At 40.4% G+C, this 19,999-nt stretch overlaps 2 protein-coding genes and 1 long non-coding RNA gene across 3 annotated transcripts in view; 1 reads left to right on the top strand and 2 right to left on the bottom strand.

Annotated features, from left to right (window-relative positions):
- Window positions 1-3,418, top strand: part of LOC115221424 (zinc finger protein 501-like) — a 13,180-nt gene extending 9,762 nt beyond the window's left edge. Inside the window, exons 2-3 of the mRNA XM_029791604.2 lie at window positions 720-1,581; window positions 1,670-3,418. Coding sequence (XP_029647464.1) covers window positions 1,704-3,011 — 1,308 coding nt within the window. The 5' untranslated portion in view covers window positions 720-1,581; window positions 1,670-1,703 and the 3' untranslated portion in view covers window positions 3,012-3,418. The remainder of the gene's footprint in view (window positions 1-719; window positions 1,582-1,669) is intronic.
- LOC118766827 overlaps window positions 1-12,936 on the bottom strand; it is a 21,477-nt gene extending 8,541 nt beyond the window's left edge. Inside the window, exon 1 of the long non-coding RNA XR_005002738.1 lies at window positions 12,828-12,936. This is a non-coding gene — a long non-coding RNA (uncharacterized LOC118766827). The remainder of the gene's footprint in view (window positions 1-12,827) is intronic.
- The window catches only part of LOC115221423 (zinc finger protein 271-like), a 23,046-nt gene continuing 13,456 nt past the window's right edge, over window positions 10,410-19,999 (bottom strand). The window contains exon 2 of the mRNA XM_029791603.2: window positions 10,410-12,754. Within this exon, the coding sequence (XP_029647463.1) occupies window positions 10,891-12,669 (1,779 nt within the window). The 5' untranslated portion in view covers window positions 12,670-12,754 and the 3' untranslated portion in view covers window positions 10,410-10,890. The remainder of the gene's footprint in view (window positions 12,755-19,999) is intronic.

Here is a 19,999-nt window from a genome sequence, read left to right as displayed (position 1 = left end):
CCATGTCGCGCACATATGGTTGTGATGCATGTGCCTGGTGTACCCTTATGAGACGGGTAGTCATGATGGGTATACTGGGCTTCATATATTTTACCCCAGTGTCACTTTGATGGCATGCACTGCTCTCTCACACAATAATAATAATAATAATGATAATGATAATAATAATAATAATAATAACTCTCTCTTTTACTTGTTTCAGTCATTTGACTGTGGCCATGCTGGAGCACCGCCTTTAGTCGAGCAAATCGACCCCAGGACTTATTCTTTGTAAGCCCAGTACTTATTCTATCGGTCTCTTTTTGCCGAACCGCTAAGTGACGGGGACGTAAACACACTAGCATCGGTTGTCAAGCAATGCTAGGGGGACAAACACACACACACACACACATATATATATACATATATACGACGGGCTTCTTTCAGTTTCCGTCTACCAAATCCACTCACAAGGCATTGGTCGGGCCGGGGCTATAGCAGAAGACACTTGCCCAAGGTGCCACGCAGTGGGACTGAACCCGGAATCATGTGGTCGGTTAGCAAGCTACTTACCACACAGCCACTCCTGCTGTGATAGGAATCATGACTGCTAAAGTCAACATTAGCATTGATAGATCTTAGAACATAGAAAAATGGAACTAGATACCATTCGCAGAATTTCTACCAATTTTGCTGCTCTATTCTTTTCCTACTAATTTTCATTTTTTTTTTTTTTTCAGGTGTTCCACGTATTTGGATACATTTATGAAACAAAAAAAAATCTATTTCCAAAAAATATGTTCTGTCATCATTGATGATGATGATGATGATGATGATGAAAATTCTTTTGTTTGGTTTGGATTGACAACTACAATTGATGGCTTAATCAAATCCAGTCGTTATAAAGAAGATTAAGGCTTGTGGTTGTTATGTTTTGATTTCCAAACATGACAAAATCCTTGTAAGCTTTAGTTTCAATGTAAAGAAAGAAAAAAAAAGAAAAGAAAAAAGAGAAAAAAGAAGACCAGCCAAAAGGTACTCGTTCCCTGCCATGACCACCACCACCTTTTGGTAATCCTTCCTCGAATCATAAGTCTTTATTACAAGCTGGAACTGATTGGTTGTTGTTGGTGTTTAGTTTGTCAGCCTTGAAGGGACGAATCTAGGGGGATCAGTCGTGAGGTAAATCCTTCTTCCCCGTCCTCCTCCTCCCCCATACACATACATTCACACATTTTCAGAAACACACTCATATACATTCATACACTCACACACACACACATACTCTTTATCCGTCTCAAAAGACAAGACTTTTCTGTTACAGGTGACCGCAACACTCCGTAACCCCTACCACACCAAACTCTAGAAAAGTCTCTTATTCACCCCACCCCCAACATCAACAGCCAAATAATACTGACCAGTTGAAAAATGAATAAAAGCCCCACACTTAAATACTTTTAAAGGGTTTCAAACACCAGACTTAAAAGTTCACATCTCACATCCTTATCCACTTGTTTGGTTTTTTCTCTTTTTATTCCCCTTTTTTTGTCCCTTTAAATTTTCTGGGATTTTCTGGAAAAAAAAAATCTGAAGAAATGAGTAATTTCTGAAAATGGCAGTGCCCCAGCATGGCCACAGCTTGTGAGCTGAAACTAGATAAAATAAAATAAAATAAAATAAAATAAAATAAATTCTTTCTTAAAAATCAAGAAATACCAACAATAATGACTGCCCTTACTGAATCCATATCAACTTTGGCTAAACCCGCCACAGAACAGCCCTTCGTGTGCGCAAAGTGTGGGAAGGGCTTCAGCCATTCGTCCAGCCTTTACCGACATAAGCGTAGTCACTCCACAACCTGTCCTTACACCTGCAACACGTGCAACAAGACTTTCAGCCACGGTTCCAACTTACTCAAACATTTAGAAACTCATGTGTTATCAAAAAAACTGGAAAACCATAATGGTTCACATCTACAGCCCTTGACATCTGAATTTGTCAATAAAATCGATCGCCAGTCGATCAACTGCAATATTTGTGACAAGTCTTTTGCTCACACCTCAAGTCTTTCCCGACATGTGAAATGCCACTCTGGCCTGAGGCCGTACACGTGTATGGTGTGTGAGAAAAGTTTCTCCACGGCTGCAAACTTGCGTGTTCATTCAAGAGTACATTCTGGTGAAAAGCCGTTCTCGTGTCAAGTGTGCTTGAGGGCGTTTGCCCATTCTTCGACCTTGTCGAAACATGTCCGTTCCAAACACACATCTGGTTTGAAACCCTACATGTGTAACCAATGTGACAAAACGTTTTCGATGCCATCAAACTTAACATCTCACCTCAAGACACATTCTGGGGAAAAACCGCATATGTGTGTAGTGTGCAATAAATCTTTCTCCCATTCTTCTACACTCTCTCAACACCTCAGAGTTCATTCCGGAGAGAAGCCATACAGATGCCGAATATGTGCAAAAGCATTTTCCCATTCTTCCACCAGGTGGAAGCACATGAGGACACACTCAACAGAACGACCTTACACCTGTGATTTTTGTGATAAACACTTTTCAGCGATGGCCAACCTGACAGCCCACATGCGTGTGCACTCTGGAGAGAAGCCCTTCAAATGCCCGATTTGTGAGAAGACGTTCTCTCATTCTTCAACATTATGGAAACATAGTCGAGTTCACTCAGGCGAGAAACCATTCCAGTGCGACATCTGTTCTCGTAGTTTTGCTCTGTCGTCAACATTAACCCGGCACATCCGAACCCATACTGGCGAGAAACCGTTTCTGTGTTCAATCTGTAACAAGAGGTTTGCTCAGGCTTCCAATCTGGCCCTCCACATGCGAAAGCATTCTGGAGAGAAACCGTTTGAGTGTCCCCTCTGCTGCAAGACGTTTTCTGTCTCATCTAATCTCCAATCACATTTGAGGACCCACTCGGGAGAGAGGCCCTTCCAGTGCCGATATTGCTTCAAGACTTTCACACATTCTTCCACTTTGTCCAAACATGTCCGAGCACTCCATTCTTCTTGAAAGGATTGGCAAAACAAACTCACTTCCTACACACACACTTATGTATATATATGTGTTCACAGCTATACATACACCTGTGATTCCTGAATTTTGGTGGGGAGGATGCCACCTCCTTGGCACCCAAGCAACATTCCTAGTGCCCCTCCCTACTCACCACCACACACATGGACCCCTTTCTGCAACAAATCCAAAAAAACTAATTCACAGATAAAACTAAACCTAATTAACCCATTCTCTTGTTTTTACATCCATCACCCCCTTTTGGCCACCCCATTTTCGCTCCATTTTTCTTCAACACCCCACTGAATCTTTTCACAGCCCCAAAGGGGACAGTATCCACACCACCACCACCACTTTGGGAACCACTGACATACACATTTATATATGATGCCACACTACATACGCTCTCCCATATCTGCTTAGATGCACACATATTTAAATACATTCTACGTTGAATTTTCCACTCCCCGTGACAAGTTCACGGTACTTTTGTTCTCATATCTAAATACACATGCACACACATGTAGCCATATGCATAAAAGTATGTATACATACTTCACAAAGCATACTACTGCATGCACAAACGCACACAGCCAAACACATGAACAAAGGCACAAACACTTTGCCGTCTAATGATGTTGAAAATACGAAACACACACAACCTATTTCTAACATAGCAAAAACTTTCTGTTACGTGTAGACATAAATATATGTGTGTGGAGTTGTTTGTCTGTCTGGATGAATGCGTTTCTGTTGTGCAATATATATACATATATATATATAGATATATATATATCATTTAAAAGCAGCAGTAATATCACAAAAACCGGTACTCAGAGTTTCACGTTCCCTTTTGTCGGACAGTTTTGTTAGAATCTAATGGGAACGTGAAACTCTGAGTAACAGTTTTTGTGATATTTCTGCTGCTTCTAAATAAAGCATATTACTCTACCTCTGGTATTTGAGTACTCCTTTTTCTACCTTGTTTCACATTTATGTGCTTACTCCATGTATAAAATTTATTGTAATCCAGGTTTTTACGCACTAAGCCACTTGGTGTTAAATGGATGTACTATTAAATTAGTATCCAATTTTCTCACCCTTATTAGTATATATATATATACTGGAGTAAGCACATATATATGTATTAGAAAAACCCCTATTAAGCAATTCAATAGTGAAAGATGTTATTCACACCTTATAGAAAAAATTAAATATTCTATAAAATACATTATTCTAAAAATCAATAAAGTACATAATAAATAGTAAACACGTGTAGTCAATTTACTATTTATTGTTTATGTACTTTATTGATTTTTAGAATAATGTATTTTATTGAATATTTAATTTTTTCTATATGGTGTGAATAACATCTTTCCCTATTGAATTGCTTAATAGAGGATTTTCTCTAAATTATATACGTATATTATATATTGTGAAATTTGATTTAAAATTGCTAAATTGAATTTTTCCCTATAAGTTTGGAATTATATTCCCTACTATTTTATATATATATCAGAGGAAAAAGGACATATATTATATATTAGAGGAAAAAGGACAATGAAAACCAAGGTAGGACAAGTATCTCAAGTCATTTATAATAATTTAATTAGGGTAAGGTTAATTTGAAGTCTTACAGCTGTTTCTGAGATATCCCAAGTGATAGGCTAGTATGTTTGTTCACTGGGTGTTCCACCATCAGAGAGACAAAGTGAGTATCTATGAAAGTTCTACACAGGGAAGAGATACTCGGCCTGCCCTGGTTTTTGTAGTCCTTTTCCTCTTATACCTGCAAACACAGAAGCTTAATACAGATCCCTAGCTCCCGCCTCAGCTGTGAACTTGGAACTTAACGGATGACCAATTATAGCACTTACCCAGCCTTCCTATTCGTTTAGATCACCAGTATACTAAACCCCTATTATATATATGTTGTATGTGTGAAGGCGCATGGCTCAGTGGTTAGAGTGTCGAGCTTAGTCGTAAGGTTGTGAGTTCAATTCCTGGACCGGGCTATATGTTGTGTTCTTGAGCAAGACACTTTATTTCACGTTGCTCCAGTTCACTCAGCTGTAGAAATGATTTGTGATGTCACTGGTGCCAAGCTGTATTGGCCCCTTTGCCTTTCCCTTGGATAACATCGGTGGCGTGGAGAGGCGGGGGACTGGTATGCACAGGTGACGGCTGGTCTTCCATAAAAACAACCCCAGGTTGTGCGTTCACCAGTGAGGCAACTTTCCTCCCAGACTTGTACCTCAGAAGGCGCCCACTTAGGTGCACCCATAATCATTCGTGCCCGACCGAGTCGAGTGTATATGTGTGCAAATGCCCCTATATATACATATATGTAAGCATATGTGCCTGCATATATGTAGCTTCTGTGCCGGTTGCACATAAAAAGCAACATCCGAACGTGGCCGATGCCAGCGCCGCCCCGACTGGCTTCTGTGCCGGTGGCACATAAAAAGCACCATCCGAATGTGGCCGTTGCCAGCGCCGCCTTGGCTGGCTTCCATGCCGGTGGCACGTTAAAAGCTCCAACCGATCGTGGTCGATGCCGCACCCACTACACTCGCGGAGTGGATGGCGTTAGGAAGGGCATCCAGCTGTAGAAACTCTGCCAGATCAGACTGGAGCCTGGTGCAGCCTCCTGGCTTCCCAGACCCCGGTCGAACCGTCCAACTCATGCTAGCACGGAAAACGGACGTTAAACGATGATGATGATGTCTGTGTGTATAAATTTATATGTGTATGGATGTCTGTGTCTTTGCAGGTATGTGTGTATGTATAGAGAGAGCGAAAATAAGAATTTCAACGTTTAATATTTTCAACAAAAATATTTCTTTATCTCACCACAAAACTTTTTATTGTTGAACAAGACTCTTAACTCTTCTTGCTCAGCAAAGAAATGTTAAACAATAAATAAAATTTAAAAAAAAAGCAAAGTAAACTAAATTACCTTGCATATGTTTGTTTGTCTGAGCCATTTCAGCTACGACCATGCTGGGGCACTGCTTGTATACTTGCATTAAAAAAATTTATTTTACGTTTCAATGTAATTTGTTGTTTTTTTCACAATATTTTGTTATTTGTTTTTATTGGGGGGGGGGGGGATTTAATTAAAAAATTTTATTTCTTTTTTTGGCACTGATGTCAGTTTGAAATAATTATCCAAAATGCAAAAATGAAATCCTCTAAAACAAAAACAAAATCTGCAAAAAAAATTTTTTGTGAGGGTCATTCAATAAGAAACACACACACACTGCTTCACTTTCACTTCATTATCATCATTATAATCGTCATCAAGATGGTGAGCTGCCAGAATCATTAGTGTGTTAAACAAATACTCCATGGCACTTTTCCTAGCTCTTTACATTCAAATTCAAATTCTACTAAAACTGACTTTGTTTTTAGTTCTTTAAGGATCAATGAAATAAGAACCAGTCAAGTACAGGGGGTCAATGCAATCAACCGACCTCCACCCATTTCAGACTTTGTAGCTATAGTAGAAAGGATTAAGGCAGCAAGCTGGCAGAAATTTTAGTACACTCCTGCACCTGTTATTTTGGGGTTTTTTTTTCATACATCATAAATCAAAAAAATCAAAATCAAATCAAATCAAAATCGATGAACATTTTTGTGGTACTAGTGCCGGTGGCACATAAGAAAACCATCCGAACGTGGCCGTAGCCAGTAACGCATCGACTGGCCTCCGTGCTGTGGGCACGTAACAAACACCATCCGATCGTGGCCGTTCGCCAGCCTCGTCTGGCGCCTGTGTCGGTGGCACATAAAAAACACCATCCGAGCGTGGCTGTTCGCCAGCCTCGTCTGGCACCTGTGTCGGTGGCACATAAAAAACAGCATCCGAGCGTGGCCGTTCGCCAGCCTCGTCTGGCACCTGTGTCGGTGACACATAAAAAGCACCCACTACACTCTCGGAGTGGTTGGCATTAGGAAGGGCATCCAGCTGTAGAAACACTGCCAGATCTGACTGGCCTGGTGCAGCCTTCTGGCTTCCCAGACCCCGGTTGAACCGTCCAACCCATGCTAGCATGGAAAGCGGACGTTAAACGATGATGATGATGATGATGAACCCCTGGAGGGACAAAACACAAAGCTGGCCTCAGTGAGATTTGAACTCACAACATAAAGAACTAGAAGATATGCTACAAGGAATTTTATCCAATGTGCTCACGGTTCCACCAGTGTGACACTTTGGTGACTAATAGTAGTAGTGTTAATAATAATAATAAGACTTTCTTTCTACTATAGGCAGAAGGCCTGAAATTTCAGGAGAGCAGGGTTAGTTGATTACATCGACCCCAGTACTCAACTGGTACTTAATTTCATTGACTCTGAAAAGCAAAGTCAACCTTGGCAGAATTTGCACTCAGAATGTAACAATAGATGAAATGCCACCAAGCACTCAGCCCAGCATGCTAACAACCCTACCAGCTTGCCACCTTAATAATAATGAAGTGAAATAGCACCAGTGTGTGTGTTTCATACTGGCATAATGACCCACCCAACATCTGTTTCAATGTAGAATTTCACATCAAGAATCTTGCAAAAATACAAAAACAAAATAGTATTATAATTATTTTCTACAAAACAGTATTTCTTTTATTTTAGTTTTTTTTCTTTTTTTGACACTTTTTTTTTTATCAAACAACATTTTTTGTTTTTATCAAACATACATTTATTGGCAGCAAAAAAAAAACATATATATATATAGATATATATATAAACTGGAAATAAAAAAATTTGTCATGCACATATGTAATGAAATGGAAAAAATACCTAAGGATAAATTATATTTCTCATCTCCACCCGGGTAGCACATTTGACGTATCTATCTTTTTATGGTTTACTTGTTTCAGTCATTAGACTGTGGCCATGCTGGGGCAGCGCATTGAAGAAATTTTAATTAAACAAATCAACCTCAGTAGTTATTAATTTTTATGAAAAGCCTGGTACTTATTCTGTTGATTACCTTCGCCAAACTGCTAAGTTACAGGGACATAAACACACCAATGCTGGGTATTAAGTGGTTGTGGGGGGGACAAACACAGATGTATGTGTTTGTGTGCACAGGCATGGCAATGTGGTTAAAAAATCTCACATTGGCGCAGGAATGGTCGTGTGGTAAGAAGCTTGCCTCTCAACCACATGGTTCTGGGATCAATCCTACTGCGTGGTCCTTTACTTTAGCCTTGGGCCAACAAAAGCCTTGTGAGTAGATTTGGTAGACGGAAACTGAAAGAAGCCCATCATTTATATAAATATGTGTGTATATTTATATAAATAGGCGCAGGAGTGGCTGTGTGGTAAGTAGCTCATTTACCAACCACATGGTTCCGGGTTCAGTCCCACTGCGTGGCACTTTGGGCAAGTGTCTTCTACTATAGCCTCGGGCCAACCAAAGCCTTGTGAGTGGATTTGGTAGACGGAAACTGAAAGAAGCCCGTCGTATATATGTATATATATATATATATATATATATATATATATATACGTGTGTGTCAGTGTGTTTGTCCCCCTAGCATTGCTTGACAACCGATGCTGGTGTGTTAATGTCTCCGTTACATAGCGGTTCGGCAAAAGAGACCGATAGAATAAGTACTGGGCTTACAAAAGAATAAGTTCCGGGGTCAAGTTGCTCGATTAAAGGCGGTGCTCCAGCATGGCAGCAGTCAAATGACTGAAACAAGTAAAAGAGTAAAGAGTGCCCCCCCCCACTATCGCTTGACAACTGATGGTGTGTTTACGTTTCCATAACTTAGTGGTTTGGCAAAAGAGACCGATAGAATATGTGTATTAGGCTTACAATGAAGAGGTCCTGGGGTTGATTTGTTCGACTAACGGCAGCAGTCCTCCAGCACCACACCAGATATTTTAACAATTTTCTTTTTTAAACAATTCTGAATAATGTCAGCATGGACAACAGACGTGTGATGATGATAAAAATATATTAGGATCTTTTTAAACATGAGGGCCCATCTGAGTAGGGTAGAAATCAAAAGGGTTCATAGGTAAAAAAAAAAATGATTGAGAACTAGGGGTTTGGAGTATGATAGAAGGACAGAAATGGGTGTCTAAAGGAGAGACATGGCTACCCCAGTTGGAAAAGGAGAAAAGATGGTGAAGAAGTGATAGGATACCCATAAGTTTCAGGAAGATGAATATAAGGGGTCCAGAGGAAGTATGGTCACGAGGGTGGCAGAGGGATGGAATTGGTGATAAGAGGTGAATGCAGGGTAATAATAATAAAAAGATTAACCCTTTTGTTTTCAGATTATTCTGTCAGATACCTGTTTGAACTGAAAATGGGTGGACAATTTAGGCTGGATTAAATGCTAAAGGGTTAAAGTGAGTACCCAGGTGGACATGAGAAACATAAATCTCTTTTATTCTTAGAGAAACAAAAAACAAAAACACAAAAGTAGTGCACCATCTAGAAACTGTGTAATACAAATATCTAAATTTGTGGTTCTATACAACCCACATCTGCTCAGAAAATTGCACATGAAAGGGAGAAAAGGGGCAGAATATTTTTTCTGCTCTTAGTTACAAACGCCAGAAAGTAAGACATGATCACATGCAAGCCAACAAGGGAACTTCAAAGTGGTCTGTTGACATGCTAGAAATGGCAGTAATATCTCCTTCAAATCACATCCTATTGTTTTAAAAGAGGAAAGGAAGAGAAATTGAATGAAGTGTCTTAGATATATATATATATAAAAAGATGGGATGGTCATGGTGGGAACACTTTTGATTCTGCTTAGCAGTATTTCATGTGTTTACATTCTGGGTTCAAATTAACAGCATTTGAACTCAGAACATAAACAGCTGGACAAAGAACCACTGACCATGTGGTCCAGTGCACTAATTGCTGCCTTAACGATAATTATAATAATCCTTTCTACTGGAAGCACATTGTCTCAAATCTGGGGGAAGGGATTAAGTCGATTACATTGACCCCAGCACGTAACTGGTACTTAATTTATCAACCCCGAAAGGATGAAAGGCAAAGTCGACCTCCACCACCTTAATATTAATAATAATAATAATGATATGGGCCCCACCTGCAAGGTCATGTGCTGTTTATCTTGATATGAGATCACCATGTCGTGCACATGTGGTTGTGATGCATATGCCTGGTGTACCCTTATGAGACGGGTAGTCATGATGGGTATACTGGGTTTCGTATATTTTACCCCAGTGTCACTTTGATGGCATACACTGCTCTCTCATTCAATAATAATAATAATAATAATATTAATTTCTGTTGGAAGCACAAAGCCTCAAATTTTGGGGAAGGGATTAAGTCGATTACATCAACCCCAGTGCATAACTGTTACTAGTTTTATCAATCCCAAAAGGATGAAAGGCAAAGTCGACCTCTGTGGAATTTGAACTCAGAACATGATGGCAGATGAAATACTGCAAAGCATTTTGCCCGGTGTGCTAACAATTCTGCCAGCTCGCTACCCTAAACCATAATAATAATTATGATAATTTCTTGCATAGGGACAAAGTGGGTCAAGTGGGGAGAGAAGAATCAATAATTTTAGCCTTTGTTTTTGATTGGTTCTCTATTTTGTTGACCCAGCAAGGATGAAAGACAATGTCTACCCTAGAAGAATTTGAAATGAGAATGTGAAGGAAGGTAAGTAAATACCACAAGGTATTTCATCTCGTGTCTAACTGTTTCTGCCACCTAGCACACTAAAAGTAAAAATAATAATAATGATAATAATGATGATAATAAATACTAAGTTATACTAACATGGCTGAATGGGGGAAGATGAAGAAAATATAAGATGAGGAAATGAAAAAAGAAGTTTAGGGGGTTTAGGCACACACAGGGGTAAGATTAAGATGATGAATTGTGGATTTTAAGGTGTCTGTAGAGGTGGGAAGACTGGGAGAAGGCACGGTTGCAAATATCGCAGACATAAGGTCGCTTTTGTTCATGGATCAATAAATGTCTTGAGAGATTGGAGGAACGAGAGAAAGCTTTGTTACAAATTTCACACTGATATGGTTTCTCACCCGAATGGGTCCTTAAATGGATCGACAAGTTGGATGACTGGGAAAAAGATTTGTCGCAGACCAAACAACGGAATGGTTTCTCTCCAGAGTGAGTTTTCATGTGACGCGATAAATGAGAGGAATCTGTGAAAGCTTTGTTGCAAAGTTCACACCTGAAGAGTTTCTCGCTTGAATGAGTCTTCATGTGAAGCGCCATTGCTGAAGCTTCCAAGAAACTTTGGTTGCAGAAACCACACAAATAAGGTTTTCTTTCAGGTATTTCTTCTGAAGAATACAGAATTTGGTTGCTGTTGTTGTTGTTGTTGCTGAAAAACATGTTGGTACGGGGAGATTTCAAGACATTTTCATTACACTTGCCACAAGGATAGTTTGGTGAAGGCGCTTTGATCTTTGGCTCCGCCAGATGCTGATTATGTATCTTTTGATGTCTGGTAAGATGTGAAGATTGTGAGAAAGACTTCTGGCAAATGGTACAGGTAAATGGTTTTTCTTCAGAATGGACTTTGATGTGTCTAGACAAGTTGGAAGAGCGTGAAAATGATTTGTCACAGATTTCGCAGGTGAATGGTTTCTCACCAGAATGACTACGTAAATGAATCGACAGATTGGAAGACTGGGAAAATGCTTTCTCACACACGTGGCACACGTAAGGTTTCTCCTCGTAGTGTGTCCGCATGTGCCGCGCCAGGTGAGAAGACTGCAAGAAGGCGCGGTCACATATATTACAGACAAACGGTCTTTCTGCTGTGTGAATTTTGATATGACGAGAAAGACTTGAAGAACGTGAGAAGCCCTTTTTGCAAATGTCACATTTGAATGGCTCCTCACCTGTGTGTAAGCGAGAGTGGAGAGAAAGGTGTTCGGCTCGGAAGAATGCTTTGCCACAGGTGGGACAGAAAAATGGTTTCACCTCAAAATGGATCCGCAAGTGGCGGGTTAGATGTGACGACTGCAAGAATGCTTTGTTGCAAACCTGGCAGACATGGGATTTCTCCTGTGTATGAATCTTCATGTGGCGGGACAAATTCGAAGAGCGCGAGAACGACTTGGCACACATATCACATTTGAATGGTTCCGTTCCAGAATGGATGCGGAGATGAATGGACAAGTTGGAGGTCTGAGAGAACGTCTTGTGACAATATTCACATGAATAAGGCCGATCTTTCGAATGGATGCGTAGATGCCGTGTTAGATGAGACGACTGGGAAAAAGCTTTGTAGCAAATCTCACAGACATAAGGACGTTCGGCAGTATGGATTTTATGGTGCCGAGACAGATTGGAAGAACGAGAAAACGCTTTCTTGCAGATCTTACACACATATGGTTTTTCCCCAGAATGGGTTTTCATGTGGTTTGACAAATGTGAAGATTGCACAAAAGCTTTATTGCAAATGTCGCAAGCATATGGCCGACTGGCATCATATACTTGTATGGAGATCCCTTTTGTGGTACCATTCTTCTTCAGAACATGGTTAGGTAACCAGGCCTTGATCAAATCATCAGTTAAGTTGTGAAAGCTCTTTTGGTGCAGAATGAACTCATCCTCTTCAGCAAAGATTATCATACAACTGGAGCACTCGTATGCTCTGATATCAGCCATGATAACTCAATGTGGACACACCAACCTTCAATCTTTAAGATTCGCTGATCATCTCAACAGATTATGGTTCACCATTCTGAACAGCCTGCAAATAGAAAGAGAGAAAGAGTTCCTTATTACAGTGTTAATGTATGATCTCTAAGTATTCTTACATATACATACATCAGGAGTGTGTAACAACTTACCTGCCGAATCGACCGGCCCCGAAAATGGATGGCGCTGGAGCAAGCGACCGATGCCGGACCAGCCAGGCGACAGGTTGTGTGATCGCTGGCGAGGCGACTTACCAATGCCCGGTCAAGTAGGAGGGTGCCACGGCGTGCATGGAAGCCGCGGGTGCGAGCCCGGGTGAAGCCGACCACGGGTGCAGATCTCGGTGGTAGTAGCAAATATTCGAACGAGACCTTCGAAGACTGAAGTGGAGAAGGGTTCTGTGCCAATAGCAGTCGAGCACGGGTCAGTCGGTCCTAAGGAGCGGGCAAAAACTTCCACGAAAGGCACCAGATCCATCGAACGTAGCAGGGGCAAGCATGGCTGTGTGGTAGGAAGCATACTTCTCAACCACATGGTTCTAAGTTCAGTCCCATTGTGTGGCACCTTGGGCAAGTATCTTCTACTACAGCCTCGGGTCGACTGAATTTAGTACAATTCTACCATTTCACTGGCTCAAACTGGTACTTTTAAATCAACCCCTAAAAAGACATCCTTAACCCTTTTGATACCAACCTGCCTGAAACCGCCCCTGGCTCTGTAGTACAAATGTCTTGTTTTCATAAGTTCTGAATTAAAATCTTCCACCAAACCTTAGTCAGAATTTAGGTTCCTAACACAAGCTTAATGATAACGAAGTTATTTTACTAAATTCTTTGTTATATTTGAAATTAATTGAAAGAAACACAGAGCATCTCAACAGAAATATGGTAACAAAATGCAGTGAGTCAAAACAAATACCGCAAAACATCCTGTCTGATGCTCCAACGACTCTACCTAATCACCCACCATCTTATTTCATGCAGGTTTACATTTAACATTTCAACAGAATCATGTACACACTTCACTCCACTCATAACATGTGGCACTTCCTTTCTTCCTACCATTTTCCACAGCCACCACCACCACCACCACCACTCCACCACTGCTGCTGCCACAACCACCACTGCCTACACAACCACCACTACCACTGCCGCCACCGTTCTTTTAACATCTACTTTTCTATACTTGCATGAGTCAGATGAGGGTACAGAGAGGCAGAGTTTCCCCAAACCGGATGCCCTTCCTGCTGCCAACCTGCATTTGACACAAGAGGCCCAGACATAGCACCAAATAGCACCAACAGCGAAGCCATTATTTACAATCAGCAAATGAACACAAGAGAAGATGAAGAAAATACCAACTTTCACAACTGATAAAATAAATATCGGGCATTCAAAAGAATCGATTCAAATGACTATATCTTTTCCTTGCAAATGTGTGGCCTTTGCAAATAACACCAGCACCATTATTCTTATCGACGTTCCGTATATAACTAAACTATCTTCAACAATACAAGATCTTTAACAGTAATCTGATCATTCGGATTTTAAGCAAATTAGAAACATTATGGATTTACAATATCTTATATATTCTAATATCGCTTTTAAAAACTAAGGACTAAATTTTTGTACATTTTTAGTATATTCTTAACATATTTATATATATTTATATATATAGGCGGCGAGCTGGCAGAAACGTTAGCACGCCGGGCGAAATGCGTAGCCGTATTTCGTCTGCCGTTACGTCCTGAGTTCAAATTCCGTCGAGGTCGACTTTGCCTTTCATCCTTTCGGGGTCGATAAATTAAGTACCAGTTACGCGTTGGGGTCGATGTAATCGACTTAATCCGTTTGTCTGTCCTTGTTTGTTACCTCTGTGTTTAGCCCCTTGTGGGTAGTAAACAAATATATATATATTTTTAATGTATTTTGGGTATGTTTATATATCTTTATTCTTTTACTTGTTTCAGTTATTTGACTGCGGCCATGCTGGAGCACCACCTTTAGTCAAGCAAATCGATCCCAGGACTTATTCTTTGTAACCCTAGTACTTATTCTATTGGCTCCTTTTTGCCGAACTGCTAAGTTACGGGGATGTAAACACACTAGCATCGGTTGTCAAGCGATGATGGGGGGGACAAACACAGGCACACAAACATATACACACATACATAACAAAGTAGACACTGGGGTATGATTCAGTCCTCTTGGATTCGTTGGATCTTGTCAAACTATGATCCATACCAGCATGGAATATGGACATTAAAAGATGATGATGATGATGGTAGTGGTGGTGGTGGTGGTGCTCAGAAATTGTTAGTACATACCTAGTTTTAGATTTGTTTTTCTTTTTAACATTTTCCTCTATTGCAGAACCGCGTGGAGCTTAGGTGTTTCACTCATAAACACACACATCGCCCGGTCTGAGATTCGAACCTGCGTTCCCTGGACCGCGAGTCCACTCCTCTAACCACTAGGCCATGTACCTCAATAGCTTACTTTACTAAAATATAATCTACTTTATTACACTTGGAGGAAAGACACTATAGTACTTTGGAAAGTTAAATAAATGTTCCATGGTGATATAGGTGTGGAACCACCATTATCGTGTAAGTGCATCTGTGCATCATCATTTAACATTTGCTTTCCATGCTGTCATGGGTTGGAATGAAGAAAAGAATAGTGTAGTGTGGTACAGAACATCTTGTGTGTACACCTAGGCGCAGGAGTGGCTGAGTGGTAAGTAGCTTGCTTACCAACCACATGGTTCTGGGTTCAGTCCCACTGCGTAGTACCTTGGGCAAGTGTCTTCTACTATAGCCTCAGGCCGACCAAAGCCTTGTGATTGGATTTGGCAGACGAAAACTGAAAGAAGCCCGTCGTATATGTTTGTGTTTGTGTGTGTTTGTCCCCACCACCATCGCTTGACAACCGATGTTGGTGTGTTTATGTCCCTGTAAGTCAGCAGTTCAGCAAACGACACCGATAGAATAAGTACTAGGCTTACAAAGAATAAGTCCTGAGGTCAATTTGTTCAACTAAAATTGGTACTCCAGCATGGCCACAGTCAAATGATTGAAACAAATAAGAGAATAAAAGAGTACGCAGACACATGACTCTTCCTGTTATGTTTAGAGTTCCAAATAGATTTATAATATTCCAATCTGTTATTCTTTTATTCTTATTCTTTTTTGTTTCTCTGTTCTGTCTGACCTTGTGCTGTCCACTCCGTGTTTCGGGCCTTTGTGCCTAATAAAGAGTTAATTCTTTTACGTTTCAGTGTAATGGTTAAGTAACTTCTATAATAATTAGTATTAATAGTTTATTAAGTTCCTTGATAATCTGTTCTGGTTAAGCATCCAAATGCATTTACTTGGAACATCCAGTGCTGGGTTCCAAGCAACCAGAATGGGGAGACACACACAGGAACTCATAATATAAACTCATGTTTATCTTAATCTCCCATATACATACTTATATATATATTTCTATTTCTTCATTGCCCACAGGGGGCTAAACATAGAGGGGACAAACAAGGACAAAGGGATCAAGCCAATTACATCGACCCCAGTGCGAAACTGGTACTTAATTTATCGAGCCCGAAAGGATGAAAGGTAAAGTGAACCTCGGCGGAATTTGAACTCGGAACGTAGTGACAGACGAAATAGCGCTAAGCATTTCGCCCGGCGCGCTAACGTTTCTGCCAGCTCGCCACCTTATGTATGTATGTATGTATGTATGTGTGTGTGTGTGTGTGTATGTATGTATGTAACTCCAAGAAAGTTAGGGGTTGTGAGTCCAACCAACTAAGGGATAATATCTATCCAATATACTGCTGGTAGAATACCCAATTATTAACACACAAGTGCTTTTTATTGCATTGCAATTACATTACCTAGTGTACTAAATGGGTGAAGGTAGAGATATTTTACCATTAATTAATAGAGCAATAAAAACATGGAGGAGATCAATAGTTCGTTCATCAACTTTAGGACATTAAAAGTGTTAACTTATATATTTATTAAACTGATAATTATAACATACATACATATAGCATATTATTCTATGTATATAAGATAAGGATATGCATAGAATAATATGCTATATGTATGTATGTTATAATTATCAGTTTAGTAAATATATAAGTTAACATTTTTAATGTCCTAAAGTTGATGAACGAACTATTGATCTCCTCCAGTTTCTTATTTGCTATATATATATATATATATATCATCAGTATCATCATCATCATCATTTAACGTCCGTTTTCCATGCTGACATGGGTTGGACAGTTCGACTAGGGACTGGCAAACCAGAAGGCTGCACCAGGCTCCATGTATAATAATAATAATAATAATAATAATAATAATAATCCTGGGATAGAATTTATAAACACTCACTGCACTGTTACATGCGTTTCCACAAATCACATGTCTTTTAAGATCACAACACATATATATATATGGTTGGTTAGTCCATGGTACTCTGTAAGGAGCATGGAGCCGGTTTCCTGTTTTCTCTGGGGTATATATTCCCCACCTGGACAGGACGCTAGTCTATCGCAGCATTACTCACTTTTGCCAGCTGAGTGGACAAAAGTGTCAAACACAAATAGTCAACACAATAAGTCATTTGACTGCGGCCATGCTGGAGCACCACCTTTAGTCGAGCAAATCGACCCCGGGACTTATTCTTTGTAAGCCCAGTACTTATTCTATCGGTCTCTTTTGCCGAACTGCTAAGTGACGGGGACGTAAACACACCAGCATCGGTTGTCAAGCAATGCTAGAGGGACAAACACAGACACACAACATGAAATGAAGTGTTTTACTCAAGAACACAACATACAGCCCGGTCCACAGATTGAAACCACAATCTGAGGATCGTATGTCCAAAACCCTAACCACTAGGCCATGTGCCACCACACACACAACCCATGCCAGCATGGAAAACAGACATATGATGATGATGATGATGATATATATATATGAAGCACCTCTGAAAGTCTTTCAATTATAACAATTAAATTACATTTCTTTACAACCTAATATCTGTCCATTTTGAAAGGACATGAAGCACATGCGACAGTGGGTGGTGGAGCTAGGGAAGGGGCCACCACAGAAGCACAATTTATTGTTGCTGTTGTTGTTGTTGTGTTTGTTTCTGTTGCTTACAATTGCCACTTAAGTGAACCACTTCTGCAGCCACTTAAGATCCAATGAGAAAATGAAAATGGCCTGACCCCCCAACTCCCTACTTAAAATCTACAAACGTTGAATGCAGATTTGGAAGTTTTTTAAAAGGAAGCAACAACAACTACTACATCTGTGTTTGAATATGTGTATGTGTGTGTGTGTCTTTGCACTGATGTTGGTTTTTCTTGTCCCCCCCTTAACAAACTGGTCGGCAGCGGTTTGACTTGCAAAGATGTGGAATAAGATACCCGAACCCTTTAGCACAATTAGTCTGCAAGAGTCCTGCATTGTTCCCACATAAAAAGCCCTCATGCCAGTGCCACGTAAAAGCACCCAGCACATTCTGCAAAGTGGTTGGCGTCAAGAAGGGCATCCGGCCATAGAAACCCAGCCAAATCAGACTAAAGCCTGGTCTATCTCTCCAGCTTGCCAGCCCTGTCAAACCATCCAACCCATGCCAGCATGGACAAAAGACGTTGAATGATGACGGTTATTTTGTCAAATGCAATGATTCTGTTTTCACGTTGTTTTGAATTAATCATGCTGCATTCCTTATCTTGTAACTTCAAGAGTTCAATGATGTGATTGCTGTACTTTTAGCATGATGCTGCAGGGTGGCCAGACACAGCAAAGCAGGGAACTAGACACAAGCAACACAGTTTCAATACTCTTTTACTCTTTACTCTTTTACTTGTTTCAGTCATTTGAGTGCGGCCATGCTGGAGCACCGCCTTTAGTCGAGCAAATCGACCCTGGGACTTATTCTTTTGTAAGCCCAGTACTTATTCTATTGGTCTCTTTTGCCGAACCGCTAAGTGACGGGGACGTAAACACACCAGCATCGGTTGTCAAGCAATGCTAGAGGGACAAACACAGACACACAAACACACACACGCATATATATATATACATATATACGATGGGCTTCTTTCAGTTTCCGTCTACCAAATCCACTCACAAGTCATTGGTCGACCCGGGGCTTTAGCAGAAGACACTTGCCCAAGATGCCACACAGTGGGACTGAACCCGGAACCATGTGGTTGGTTAGCAAGCTACTTACCACACAGCCACTCCTGCGCCTAATGTGCATTTTGTTAACAAAAACTGCTTAACAAGTCAAGACATGTAAAGAAACCCAGATGTGCTTTTTTCAGAGGACCACGAACACAGCCTCTATGGACAGGGAGGCTCTTTGTAAGCAACCAATGATCATATGTGTGAAGATGAGGGACGAAATAAACTCACTTACATAAACATTCACATATATTTATAGGCGCAGAAGTGGCTGTGTGGTAAGTAGCTTGCTTTCCAACCACATAGTTCCAGGTTCAGTCCCACTGCATGGCACCTTGGGCAAGTGTCTTCTACTATAGCCGCAGGCCGACCAAAGCCTTGTGAGTGGATTTGGTAGACGGAAACTGAAAGAAGCTCATCGTGTATATATATATATATAATGTGAGCAGGAGTGGCTGTGTTATAAGTAGCTTGCTTACCAACCACATGGTTCAGGGTTCAGTCTCACTATGTGGCACCTTGGGCAAGTGTCTTCTACTATAGCCTCGGGCCGACCAAAGCCTTATGAGTGGATTTGGTAGGCAGAAACTGAAAGAAGCCCGTCGTATATATATATATATATATATATATATATATATATATATATAATATATATGTATGTATGTATATATTTGTGTGTGTGTCTGTGCTTGTCTTCCCACCGTTGTTTGACAACCGATGCTGGTGTGTTTACGTCACCGTAACTTAGCGATTGAATAAGTCCTGGAGTCGATTTGTTCGACTAAAGGCGGTGCTCCAGCATGGCCACAATCAAATGACTGAAACAAGTAAATGAATATTTTCATATCTGTCTTTTTATCCATTTATCTATCTATCTATCAACGTGTGTGTGTGTGTGTGTGTGTAAGAGAGAGAGAGAATACTGCCTCAACAAGACTCATCTAACCCATGCCAGCATGGTAAAAGAGAGATGTAAAAGCAACAACAACAATGACGATGATGATGATAATGATGATGATGTAAGCAAGTGTTTCGTATTGTTACTAATTAGTCTGAAATCATACTTGAACAGAACTAATACTAAAGATA

Source organism: Octopus sinensis, linkage group LG18 (genome assembly GCF_006345805.1).
Source record: "Octopus sinensis linkage group LG18, ASM634580v1, whole genome shotgun sequence".
Classification (NCBI taxonomy): Eukaryota; Metazoa; Mollusca; class Cephalopoda; order Octopoda; family Octopodidae; genus Octopus; species Octopus sinensis.
The sequence above is the reverse complement of the archived record's forward strand: the minus strand, read 5'-3'. Positions and strand labels throughout refer to the sequence as shown.